The following is a 13,395-nucleotide window of genomic DNA, read 5'->3' as shown; positions in this document are numbered from 1 at the left end:
TTCAATAAGACATTCAATACTTTATTTCATAGTACCATCCATTTTTATTTTATATTATATATTGTATATTCCATATTCTATATCCCACATTGGTTTTGCAGGAATATAAATAAAACATAAAAAACAGACAGTGTTGGAACTCTTTTAAACAAAATAATATATATATATATATTTTATTCTTTTATTTGTTTCAGTCATTTGACTGTGGCCATGCTGAAGCACCGCCTTTAGTTGGGCAAATCGACCCCAGGACTTATTCTTTGTAAGCCTAGTACTTATTTTATCAGCATCTCTTGCCGAACCGCTAAGTGATGGGGACGTAAACACACCAGCATCGGTTGTCAAGCGATGTTTGGGAACAAACACAGATACACAAACATATTACATACATATATATATATATACGACGGGCTTCTTTCAGTTTCCGTCTACCAAATCCACTCACAAGGCTGGAACTGAACCCAGAACCATGTGGTTGGTAAGCAAGCTATATATATATAAATATAATGGGGCTTCTTTCAGTTTGGATGTATAGTGGAAAATACTATCACAAGGTGCCACAGAGTGGGACTGAACCTAGTACCATATACAGAGCAATAATAAGACTCTCCAGATAGAGAGAGGTTTATTTCAAGAACTTCCATGCAATATGGTTTCCGTTGCAGAAGAAACTGTCTGGCAAATGCAAATTCTGATGAAAGATGTCTAGGTATAACCTTAATTTTGATAAAGGCTTTGAAAAGTTTAACCATGTGACCTATGTCAGTGGCGTAGCGTGGCTTTGTGGTAAGAAATCTACTCCCCAACCATATGGTCTTCAGTTCAGTCCCACTCCGTGGCACCTTGTGCAAATGTCTTTTACTATAGCCTCAAGCTGACCAAAGCCTTGCGAGTCAGTTTGGTAGATGGAAACTGTAGGAGGCCTATCATATATAATCATCATCATCGTCATTGTTGTTGTTTAACATCTGCTTTCCATGCTGGCATGGATTGGACGGTTTCACCGCCTTAAGAAACAGGCCTATTACTGTTACTCTCCTGAATATTTTTGTGATTCTGTCCATTTGTTTTCCTGTAATCGTAACTCTTGAGGTGCATTTGTAGCTATTTATTCTGCTCAGGAACCCAGGTAAAGTTAAATACAGGGGCCCAAGTTTGAGAGGGTTAAGTGATACATTGTGCAGAGAGAAATATTTCCCCAAAAAATCCATGAATAGGGTTCATCTATTTTCAACCTCATTCCTTACATACACCATATTACATTGTTTATCAATAGCCTATGAATACAATTATCCAATTAACGCTTCTATTCTTAGTTTCACTCCACTTTAACCCCTTCTTGAAAACACCCCTGATTCTAGGATGTAAACTTTCCGTTTTAAAATTATAAGTTAATTTAAGTTCCAAGCATCACCTAAATCCCTGTCCCTCTAATCTCTCAACTAGCATGAAGCCACCCAATCTTCTAGCTAATGGAGTTTTTGTCTTGCATTACTTATGGACCCTGTCAGAGTTGGTGTCACGTAAACATCACCCAGTCCACTCTGTAAAGTCTTTGATGTTAGGAAGGGTATCCAGCTGCAGCGACCATGCCAAAACAGACAACTGGAGTCTGGTGTGGCTTTCAGCCCCACCATCATCATTTAACGTCTGTTTTTTATGCTGCTCCTGTGAAAACATCCAACCCATGCCAGCATGGAAAACAGATGTCATTTATGATGAATCCTGTTGAAAAACAGTTTTCATTTCACTTAATTTTTTTAAATACCCATAATTTATCCAGTTTGTCATTAGCAAGCTGGTGTTTGGTACACAAAATACTAGGTTATCCAGAAAGTTCTGTATTTTTAAGCTAAATCTTTTAATGCTTCATTGAACACACCTGAAACGTAACACAGGTAAAACTTTGGCGTTGCTTGAAGTGGTAGTGCACCTTGTCTTTGTTGCTAGCTATAAATAGATTTATCTTTCATTCTGGTCACCCATTATTCTTTTCTACTCTAGGCAAAAATTTTGGGGATCGACCCAGTACGCAACTGGTACTTAATTTATTGACCCTGAAAGGACGAAAGGCAAAGTCAACCTCGGCGGAATTTGAACTCAAAACATAAAGACAGACGAAATATTTGCCAAGCATTTCACCCGGCGTGCTAACGTTTCTGCCTGCTTGCCGCCTTCTGGTTAACCTTTATTGATATTTGAAATAGATAACCAAAAATTTCATATTTGTATAGTAATGCACTTCTTAAAAAAAAAAAAAAAAAAAAAAAAAAAAAAAAGAAATGCTGCAAAGACTTGCGAAAACATTTGTGAAGTTTATGGTGATGATGATGCTGTAGGTGAATCAACTGTTCAAAAGTGGTTTGCAAAATTTCAAGCTGGAGAGTTTAGCTTGGAAGATAACAGTCGCAGTGGAAGACCTTCAAAATTGGATGAAGAGGTTTTGAAGGTAAAAATCGAAGAAAACTCAAATATCACGACTAGAGAACTCAGAGAAGTTTCTAAAAGTATGGTTCATGAAGTATATCCCATTTTGCATATATATGAATGCTTGGAACTTTCCAGACAACCTAATAAAATTTTGATGGAAGTTTATATTTTGATAATTTTAAATCAAGAAGTTTGAGGTGCAGAAGTGGCTGTGTGGTAAGTAGCTTGCTTACCAACCACATGGTTCTAGGTTCAGTCCCACTGCATGGCACGTTGGGTATGTGTCTTCTACTATAGTCTCGGGCCGACCAAAGACTTGTGAGTGGATTTGGTAGACAGAAACTGAAAGAAGCCCGTCGTATATATGTATGTGTGTGTGTATGTGCTTGTGTGTCTGTGTTTGTCCCCCCCCCGCCCAAACATCGCTCGACAACTGATGCTGGTGTGCCAAACTAGCAGTTTGGCAAAAGAGACCGATAGAATAAGTACTAGGCTTACAAAGAATAAGTCCTGGGGTCGATTAGCTTGACTAAAGGTGGTGCTCCAGCATGGTCGCAGTCAAATGACAAACAAATAAAAGAATAAAAAGAATCTTAAAATCAACAGTGACCTCAAGTAGCTTTGGTATGAAAAGGATTAATAATGAAAAATATATTTTACTATATTCATTTTTTTCCCTCAATATTTTTAATTGAAATAACGATGGCAACAAAAGGGTTAAATTAGTTGAAACTAAACATTTTTTATATTCAAAAACATAGAAAAAAAAGAAAACAAACTATAATTTAAAATTTAAGTTTATTAAATCTAAAGGAACTTCTGATAATTTTCCCACAGTCTGGCAGAACTTCAGAATCTATGACTGCACATCAACTTGGTACTTTCAAAGATGACTTTATTCCACTCACAAGAATTAATGGTACTTGGCATGGCGATGGTTAGCTGAAAAGAAAAAAAAGAGAGACCAAAAGTAAATTTCTAGAAACATCAGTAAAAAGTGAAGGAATATGACCCAATGGTTAGGGTGTTGCATTCATGATTGTAAGATCATGGTTTCAATTCCTGGTCGAGGTAGTGTGCTGTGTTCTTGAGCAAAACATTTCATTTCACAGTGCCCCAGTCCACAAGGCTCCCATAGGCTGGCATCCTGTTCTGGTAAAATATTGTGATCTTACTTATACACTATCACCAGTGCTCTCTACATGGCATCACAATCATGCTTTCTGTGAGATGCCACGGACGGCATATTTTACATGGGGCTATCACCATCACCACTGGTGTCTTTTGTGTGGCATCACCACTGGTGTTTTTTGTGCAGCATCAGCATTGGTGTTTTTGTGTGGCACCATCACCAGTGCTTTTTACATGGCACCAGCACCAGGAAGAACAGTAATAGAATAGCATCAGGTGTGGCTGTTTAAGTCCCACTGCATGGCACCTTGGGCAAGTGTTTTCCACTATAACCTTGGGCTGACCAAAGCCTTGTGAGGGGATATCATCATCACAATCACCATTTAACATCCACATTTCATACTGGCATGGGTTGGACGGTTTGACTGCGGACTGGCAAGCCAGAAGGCTGTACCAGGCTCCAATCTGATCTGGCAATGTTTCTACAGCTGGATGCCCTTCCTAATGCAAACCACTCCGAGAGTGTAGTGGGTGTTTTTTACATGCCACCAGGATCTGTCAGTCAGAAACTAAAAGAAGCCCGTCATACATATATATAAATTTATGGATGAAAAAAATAAAATGGAGAAACTGACATACAGACATTAACTTATTTAAGGATATTCAGTTCTGTACAATATCAAATTCATTGCACCAGAGCTGTTCCCATTTCCATCAATGCGAAACTAACTTTTGGTTTTTCCCTGCAACACTGGATAAAACTAGCAAAATTAGATGCTGACAGCCCTTTAAGAAGATTTTATATCCTTGATTTAATTGAATTATATATATATATGTATGTACATTCGTGCAATGCAGTGGGAATGTATTTGAGTAATCGTTAACATAATTTAAGGTATGAATGAATTAAATTTAGCTTTAACCTTCCCATTTTTATAAACACCAAGTAGCTATTTAACTCGCTATGTGAATGTATGTGCACCAAACCACTTGTCTGCATATGCCTACATATGGATGCTTGTATGAGCAAGTGTACATGTGCCACACAACTTACACGAGGGCGTTTATACATCCATATCCATTAACAGTTATTTTAAATACTTTTCTCGCTGTGTTGCGTGTTCGCTTCTTTTTTGCATCTGTTATTTTATTATTGATCTTCTATAAAAATGAAAATATATCCTTTAATTTGTGACTCTTCTTAACAATGAAATGAGAAGAAACATTGAGAACTGTTATTTTAACGAGTTGTATCTATTTATGACCTGAAGCGAAACATCTGCACCTTTGGATGCTCCTGAACCAGTTGTTGAGTATCCCACCCATGAGGGATCGATGCTAGATGTGTTGAAACAATTGTAGTGATTAATAAAAATCCTCGTATCGTCCATTTACCATATATATAAATATGTGTGTGTCTTTGCTTGTCCCCCATCCCATCATCACTTGACGACCGGTGTTGGTGTGTTTATGTCCCTGAAACTTAGCAGTTCAGCAAATGAGACCAATAGAATAAGTACTAGGCTTTAAAAGAACAAAAGGAAGTCCTGGGGTTGATTTCTTTTACTGAAAAACCCTTCAAGGCGGTGCTCCAGCGAAATGGGTAAAGGAATAAAAGAATATATGTATATACTCACTGTGGGATCTGTATTGAAGGAAGTAGTAACTCATGGCAATCAAAACACAAAACTGAGCCACTCCAGCAGAACCGCCTTTCTTAGTCAGGAAATAGCTCTGCAACCACCTCCAATGAACTGGAAAATAAGTTAGAAATAACAAAAATTATACAAGTTAATTAGTTATAAGAAAGAGCACATGACAGCAAGTGTGGTTTAAACCTTTCGTTACCAACCTGGCTGAAACTGGCTCTGAGTATAAATGTCTTATTTTCATAAGTTTTGAATTAAAATCTTCCACCAAACCTTAGTCATAATTTATGTTCCTAACACAAGCTTAATGATGACTAAGTTATTTTACTAAATTCTTTGTTATATTTAAAATTAATTGAAAGAAACACAGAACATCTCAACAGAAATATGGTAAGAAAAGGGTTAAAATATATAATAGAAAAACAATTCTTAACCCTTTTGATATCAACCCGGCTGAAACCGGTTCTGGCTCTGAGTACAAATGTCTTGTTTTCATAAGTTTTGAATTAAAATCCTCCACCAAAACCTTAGTCACAATTTATGTTCCTAACACTAGCTGAATGATAACTAAGTTATTTTACTAAATTCTTTGTTATATTTAAAGTAATTGAAAAAAATACAGAGCATCTCAATAGAAATACAGTAACAAAAGGGTTTAACCTTTTGCGACCAGCCCAGCTGAGACTGTCATCATTCAATGCTAGTTTTCCATGCTGGCATGGGTTGGATGGTTCAACAGGAGCTACACTAGGCTCCACATGACTGTTTTGGCAAGGTTTCTACGGGTGGATACCCTTCATAATGCAAACCGTTTTAGAGTGTATTTCTTATGTAAATGTTTCCTGTTTGAAGTGATCCAAATTAAAACCTGCCATCAAAATTCATTGTTAATTTACATTTCAAACACCAGCTAAATAATGACAAAATTATTTTATTTAATGCAAACTAGAAGAAGCCCATGGTGTATGTGGGTTGTGCACATGTGCATATGTATGCGTGTGTGTGTATGCAAACCTATCATCAGCATGATGATTGTTTAACATCCGTTTTCCATGCTGGCATTGATTGGACGGTTTGACTGAGGACTGGCAAGCCAGAAGGCTGCACCAGGCTCCAATCTGATCTGGCGATGTTTCTACAGCTGGATGCCCTTCCTAACACCAACCACTCTGAGAGTGTAGTGGATGCTTTTACATGCCACCAGCACAAGGGCTAGTCAGGTGATACTGGCATTGACACACTTGAATGGTGCTTTTTATGTGCTGCCAGCATGGGAGCCAGACAGACGGCACTGGTAATGACCACACTTAAATGATGCTTTTTACATGCCAGTTAGGTGGCACTGGCATCGACCACGTTTGAATGGTGCGTTTTACGTGCGGCCAGCACGGGAGCCTGTCAGGCAGTACTGGAATCAACTACACTCAAATGGTGCTTTTTACATGCCACCGGCACTGGCATCGACCACCCATTGATATTTAAATGTGAATTTCAACACAAATCACATTAGTACATTCAAAACACATCACTTCACTTCACTTTCTAAATAGTTGTGTTACACTATCTGACATTGTTTGATGAACTGAGAATTTTGGGAGATTTTTTTCCATGTTTTCTCTTTGGCAATTTCTTTTTCAACTTTTAAAATGGATAACAGTTTCATGCTATCAAGCAGTGATTCCAAATTTGAGGGCTTTTCAATGGAAGATATGGAGAAATGTAAGCTTGTTTGAAGCACTCACTACGAAAACAAACTGTTACACAGAAAGTAAACAAACGGAGAGAAAAAAATAGCTTGTTTACGTGTATTTACCAGGGACATGCCGCCTAGATAGGCAGTGCCTACCTCGAATAAAATAAATCAATAGCAACATTTATCTTTTATGGCAAAATATGCACCTAATTCAATAAAATTATGAAGGTTACTCTGATTACTATGCATAAAATGCAAATTACCTTATTTATTTGTAGATTAGGTAGGTATAATTCACCCGTGCTTTTCAATGTCAGTATTTAAGCTACGCATAGTACTGCTGTAGTACACATGCTGCGTACATTCCTACAACACTGTTTTCTTTACGTATTATAAAGGCAGAAGTAAATCTGCCTTCAACTCAGTCATGCGCCTGTGTTTTGCTTATTTTAAATTTTTTGTGTGTTTTATTACATAAAAGTCACCAACTGCCTACCCTGAGTAGTTACTGATGGCACATGCCTGGTATTTGAGACAAAAATTATGCAATAGAATTAAGAACCTTTCCTTCAATTGTGTTTAAAAAAATCACATTAATATGTCAATAAATAAAATAGTTACAGTTGTTTAATGAAACCAGTCTAAATTTGTGATTATTTTAGAATTTAATTGAAACTTTTAAGTGGTGTGTTTTACTTAGAAATATAATAACGAAAGGAAGACATTGAATAATCGAGTCTTAGATACATTATGCTTGAAATTAAAGATGGAATGGTCAAGGATGGAATGTCTTTGATCTGGGGCTAATTAATTACACAAACAACACACAATAACAAGAATACACACATACCTCTGTTTGCTGCTCTAACCATTCCAGTTGGAGATATATTCCTTCGGCCAACCCATGATGTAATCTCACCAATTTTCACTTCACTAAGGGGGTCATCTAAAAACAAAAACAAAATTCTTTAAAATAAAGATAAAAAAGAAGTTGTTTTTGTGGTAGAACACAAAGAACAGTTATTAATAACAGCATGTAAATACTGGGTCCAAAAACCACTTGGAAAGAAAACTCAAAAGACTGCTCGTCAGATTTGAACCCACTATCATGTTGGTGGAACGTAATATGCACCGACTGCATTCTCAGAGTGGTTGGTGTTAGGAAGGGCATCCGGCTGTAGAAACCTTGCAAGATCAGATGGGAGCCTGGTGCAGCCTCCAGGATTGCCAATCCTCAGTCAAACCGTCCAACTCATACCAGCATGGAAATGCGGATGTTAAAAGATGATGATGATCTCACATCTACCAAAGCCACTCACAACATTTTTAATATTCTGTTCAAATACACCACCTTTGTTTCAATAACTTTTTAAAATCTTCATCATCATCATCATTTAACGTCTGCCCTCCATGCTAGAATTGGTTGGATGGTTTCACAAGAGCTGGCCAGACTGAGGCCTGCACCAGACTTCTGTGACTGTTTTGGCAGGATTTTTACAGCTAGCTGACCAACCATTCAGCAGAGTGGACTTAGTGCCTCTTATGTGGTACAAGCACAGGCAAGGTTAGTTTTGGCAAGGTTTTTACAGCTGGATGCCCTTCCAAAAACCAACTGCTTTACTGTGTGGACTGGGTGCCATTTAGTGGCACCTGCACTGACAGGGTCACCAAGTACCTTGCAAGACAAAAAATCTTTTGAGATGCAAATGGCACGTAAAAGCACCTGTTACACTCTCAGAGTGGCTGGCATTAGGAAGGGCATCTAGCCGTAGAGAACCATACCAAATCAGACTGGAGTCTGGTGCAGCCTTCCAAAGTGCCGACCCAGTCAAACTGTCCAACTCATGCCAGCATGGACATTAGATGAGGATGAGAGGAATAAGAGGAGGTGATCATGTATCAGATAATGAAAGGTTATAGTGAGACAGAAGCAAGTGTCTTGCTGTAGAGGAGGTACAAGGTTACCTGGAGAGAGAGAGAGAGAGGGAGGGAGAGAGAGAGAGAGAAAGAGAGAGAGAGAGAGAAGAATGAAAACAGAAACAGGTGTGCTGAATTTATTAAAATAATTTTGTCATTATTAAGCTGTTGTTCTGAACATAACCTGAATTTTGATTCATCATCATCGTTTAACATCCGCTTTCCATGCTGGCATGAGTTAGATGGTTTGACTGAGGACTGGTGAGCCAGAAGGCTGCACCAGGCTCCAATCTGATCTGGCAGAGTTTCTACAGCTGGATGCCCTTCCTAACATCAACCACTCTGAGAGTGTAGTGGGTGCTTCTACGTGCCAGTCAGGTGGTACTAGCAACAGCTATGCTCAAATGGTGTTTTTACGTGCCACCTGCACAGGAGCCAGTCCAGTGGCACTGGCAAACGCCCTCGCTCGAATGTTGTTTCCCATGTACCACTGGCACACATGCCAGTAAGGCGATGTTGATAACGATCATGCTTGAATGGTGTTTTTTACGTGTCAGTGGCACAGGGGCCAGTCAGCGGCCTTGGCAACGATTACGCTTGGATGGTGCTCTTAACCCTCCACTAGTACGGATGCCAGTCATCGAATTTGATTTCGATTTCACTTGCCTCAACAGGTCTTCAGAAGCAGAGTTTAGTGTCCAATGAAAGAAAGGTATGTCTAAGTGGGCTGGTTACACCACTGGCATAGGCCACAGGTTATGGTCTCACTTGGCTTGCACAGCATATTTCCAAAGGTCTCGGTCACTAGTCATTGCCTCAGTGAGGCCTAATGCTCAAAGGTCATGCTTCACCACCTCAACCACTAGGGTGTGACACTTTTTCACACAGCTATCCTCATCCATTCTCGCCACATGACCATACCAGCACAATCGTCTCTCTTGCACACCACATCTGATGCTTCTTAGGTCCAACATTTCTCTTGAGGCACTTATACTGTCAAATATGCACACTCAACTTAATCTCTTCCCCCAAATTTGAGGCCTTGTTCTTCCCGTAAAAAGGATTATTAAGCTGGTGTTTGAAACATAAATATTAAATTTTGATGGAATGTTTTAAAACATTTTAAAACAAGGAATTTCTATTGGAGAATCAGAAGCAGTCTCGGGTAAGTTGATATCAAAAGAATTAAAAGGACACAGCTAAAAACAAGCAAGGTATTTTGTCTAACATAACCCTTTCTGTAATTTCACAATCTTTTGTTTGGTTGATGAGAAATACTAAACTAAGAAAACTCTATACATAGACATCACTTGCAATACTGAGTTACAGTGCTTTATGTCCTTTATGTTTTGAGTTCAAATCCCATCGAGGTTGACTTTATTTTTCATCCTTTCGAGGGCCATAAAACAAAGAACTAGTCAAGAACTGGGGGTTGATGTAAGCGACTTTCCCTTCCCCTCAAAATTTCTGGCTTTACTTAAACGAAGAGCGAAGTAAAAATATACGAAGATTTTGTATTTATCCACCTGTAAGAGTCTTTTACTATAGCCTCAGGCCGACCAGAACCTTGCGAGTGGATTTGGTAGTCCTGTTCGACTAAAAATCTTCATGGCAGTGCCCCAGCATGGCCGCAGTCTAATGTGTGAAAACAGTAAAGAAAAAAAAATTATTCTATTTACTTCAGGTTATCGCTAAAGAAACCTTACAGGTATTTTTTTTTTATCAATACACCCATCTCGGTAGACGGGTGTAATAGTAAAAAAAAATTATCGGAAAACGGCACGGAATTTAGGGGTTAGAGTGACAAAAATGTAAAAAAAAAATTAAATTCTTTCGCAAATGGAAACCACCATCCAATTCTTTGTCAGTATTCTTTCTCCATGAGGTTATGATAGCTATTCTGAAAATCTGTCGGTCAGGTATTACACCCGTCTTGTAAGACGGCTGTAAAAGAAAAAAGAAATAACGGAGGCAGGTATATCAGATGATATGGTGATATTCATCGACAACCAACTCAAACACAAAAATTGATAAACATTAACAAAATAAATCAGATTTGTTACAACAAAGGTTTCCTTAATTCCGTCTCTCCTTCAGTTGTTAAAAGTACAAGAAAATCGTGAAGGTCACATTGCCGTGAAAAATGTTGGTTTATCCTTGATCGAACAAATAAAAGAGAACAAGTCTTCTATCTTTAAATAAGAAAACTAAAATAATGCGTTAAGAAGATGAAAATTATATTAAGAAATAAAGCGATGAGAATATTTAAAATTATTACAGAAGGGTAAATTTTATATAAGAGGTTATATGTATTAAAGGTACAACAGATCTAAGGACTTGGTTTAATTAATCTGCTAATTAGATCTTGGAAGAAAGCTATTCTGTTACACCTTTTGTTCCCGATGAGCCAAAGGCAAAACAGAATATATATTTTGTCGGAATAATGATTATGGAATGGATATTATTTTATATTCATTCTCAGACTTATTTTGGAGTAGTTTATTCAAAGTGAACAGATAGAACTTGTTAACCCCTGAAATAATGGAGCAAAGCTTAATTATGATTCTTAGACAGACGATATAAACAAACAGACTTACGTGGCCCATAATAAGTGCCTGGATTATAAGGTCCATGGATCTTAGCATTGTATTCTGCTGGAAGGGTCCCGATTGAAGCTCCCATCTTAGTTCTGCAAAGAGACCAACGCTGTCTGAGTCGGCGCAGTAAGGTTTCCTGTTCACTAGTTAGCTCCCCTTAAGAGCAGCAGCTTGATAGAAAGGTGAAGTGTCGGGGAGGGGAGGAAGGACGAGAGATTCCCGTGCGTAATTTATTCCGATTTTTTTTTTTTTTCGCATTCGCAAGTTCGATACAATAAAATACCAATTCTAAGTCGATCGTATTGACTCAGAAATCATTAATCGTACTTCTCATCGAACTGCGATACCCGCTTCACTCTTTTATTCTTTTAACTCGATTTTTGTCGTGGTTGCTACATTGCTAGTTAATTCTTGTGGTAGTTGACTAGTCTATAAATTTAATCAACATTAATTTAGATTAATTACATCGCTGTAGAATATTAACTGAAAGATTTATGCTTTTAAAATTTTGTTCAACAACGATGTCGTTTGCTGAAGTGAAATCACACGGAACTAAACAATGGAACAGAAACATCAAATGTGCATCCCATCTCCAACTTTTTTTCTTCATAACTTTCTGAAATATTGATATTTTTCAATGAAATTTTCTACAAATACGCTTCAGACGGCATCAATTCCAGTTATATCGGAATTTGTTATGAAAAAGTTTTGCGAGGGTGGGGGTGGGGGAGTTTCCGGAAATTTACACCAGTCGAATTTATTTCCTCATAATTTTACGAAAATGCGTATTTTAAAATTAAATTTGCTACAAATACCTTTCAGAGTGTGTAAATTACGATTATATCGGAATTTGGTATAACAAGACAAACTAGTGAGCATGCACATATACTTATTGACACACGTGACAATATTTTATCGAAATTTCAAGTTTCATTTTGTAGATATATATGATGTGTACCACTATGTGTGTGCGAGCTCACCAACTTATATTTTTACATATCAAATTCTAGTATAATTAGATTTTTTCTCAAAGAGTTAAGATTGAGAAAATAACCTTTTTAGAAAGTCGAAAGACACTAACCTTTGGGAAGAGATTTCACAAGATGTGTGTAGGTTTTGCTTTTATAGATGTTCCAGAATATAAAGCAGTCATCCAAATATCTTTTCCAGTTTCCCACTAGGTATGATTGGAAGTTTTGACCAAAAGAAATCTGAGATAAGCAGTAGATATTTTCTTCCAGATATACCATTATTAGTGAAGCAAATGTAGGTGCTACCCTGGTACCCATCGCAGTCCCATGTATATATAGGTAGTATTGGTTGTCAAAAAAAAAGTAGTTATTTTCTAATACCAGCTGTAGCCCTTCAAGTATGAACTTCTTGGAGAATCTTTCTTCGATTCCTTGTGGGTGATTGTGTATCCAGAACTCTACTGCTTCTCGTCCTATGTTACGGGGGATATTGGTGTAGGAGGCTGACTACATCAAAGCCGACTAATATGGCTTCTTTGTTCACTCTTTTTGGAATGTGGTTTCGGAAATCCGTATATTAATAGGTCTAACTTACATAGAGTGCACACGACAAAGAAAATTAAAAGGGTGGAAGAAAGTTTTAAAGAAAATTTATTATCACTTTCCATTCCAGAATCTGATGGCTTCAGTAATTCTTCGACTATCGCGGGTGTTATGTTCCAAAACCCACCGCAATAGGTGAAAATCTACTAAGTAGAAACAGTACTGTACTGTATTTTATTTTTTTTTAATTATTTTTATAAATTTGTATATATTTATTTTATAATAAATGCAAAACAACACCACGGATGAAGCGACATAAGCTTAAATAATAGGTGAATCACGATATGGCGACTGTATTTGTTTCGAAAAAGAAAACGCGATGATAAAGATGTTAAAGGCAGGTTCTACAAATTCTACGCTAAATCGGATAAACCATCTTTATTAAGTAAAAAAAAAAAAACCCC

General features: G+C 37.5%; 1 protein-coding gene across 1 annotated transcript; it reads right to left on the bottom strand.

Annotated features, from left to right (window-relative positions):
* Positions 1 to 3,209: 3,209 nt before the first annotated feature.
* Positions 3,210 to 11,575, bottom strand: LOC106880447 (putative ATP synthase subunit f, mitochondrial). The gene is made up of 4 exons (XM_014930367.2): positions 11,418 to 11,575; positions 7,754 to 7,849; positions 5,199 to 5,315; positions 3,210 to 3,372 (listed from the first exon to the last, which is right to left on the bottom strand). Exons 1-4 carry the CDS (start codon positions 11,500 to 11,502, stop codon positions 3,344 to 3,346), a joined length of 327 nt encoding a protein of 108 aa, XP_014785853.1. The 5' UTR covers positions 11,503 to 11,575; the 3' UTR covers positions 3,210 to 3,343.
* Between the last annotated feature and the right edge of the window lie 1,820 nt (positions 11,576 to 13,395).

This window comes from Octopus bimaculoides, chromosome 6 (genome assembly GCF_001194135.2).
Source record: "Octopus bimaculoides isolate UCB-OBI-ISO-001 chromosome 6, ASM119413v2, whole genome shotgun sequence".
Taxonomy (NCBI): Eukaryota; Metazoa; Mollusca; class Cephalopoda; order Octopoda; family Octopodidae; genus Octopus; species Octopus bimaculoides.
The sequence above is the reverse complement of the archived record's forward strand: the minus strand, read 5'-3'. Positions and strand labels throughout refer to the sequence as shown.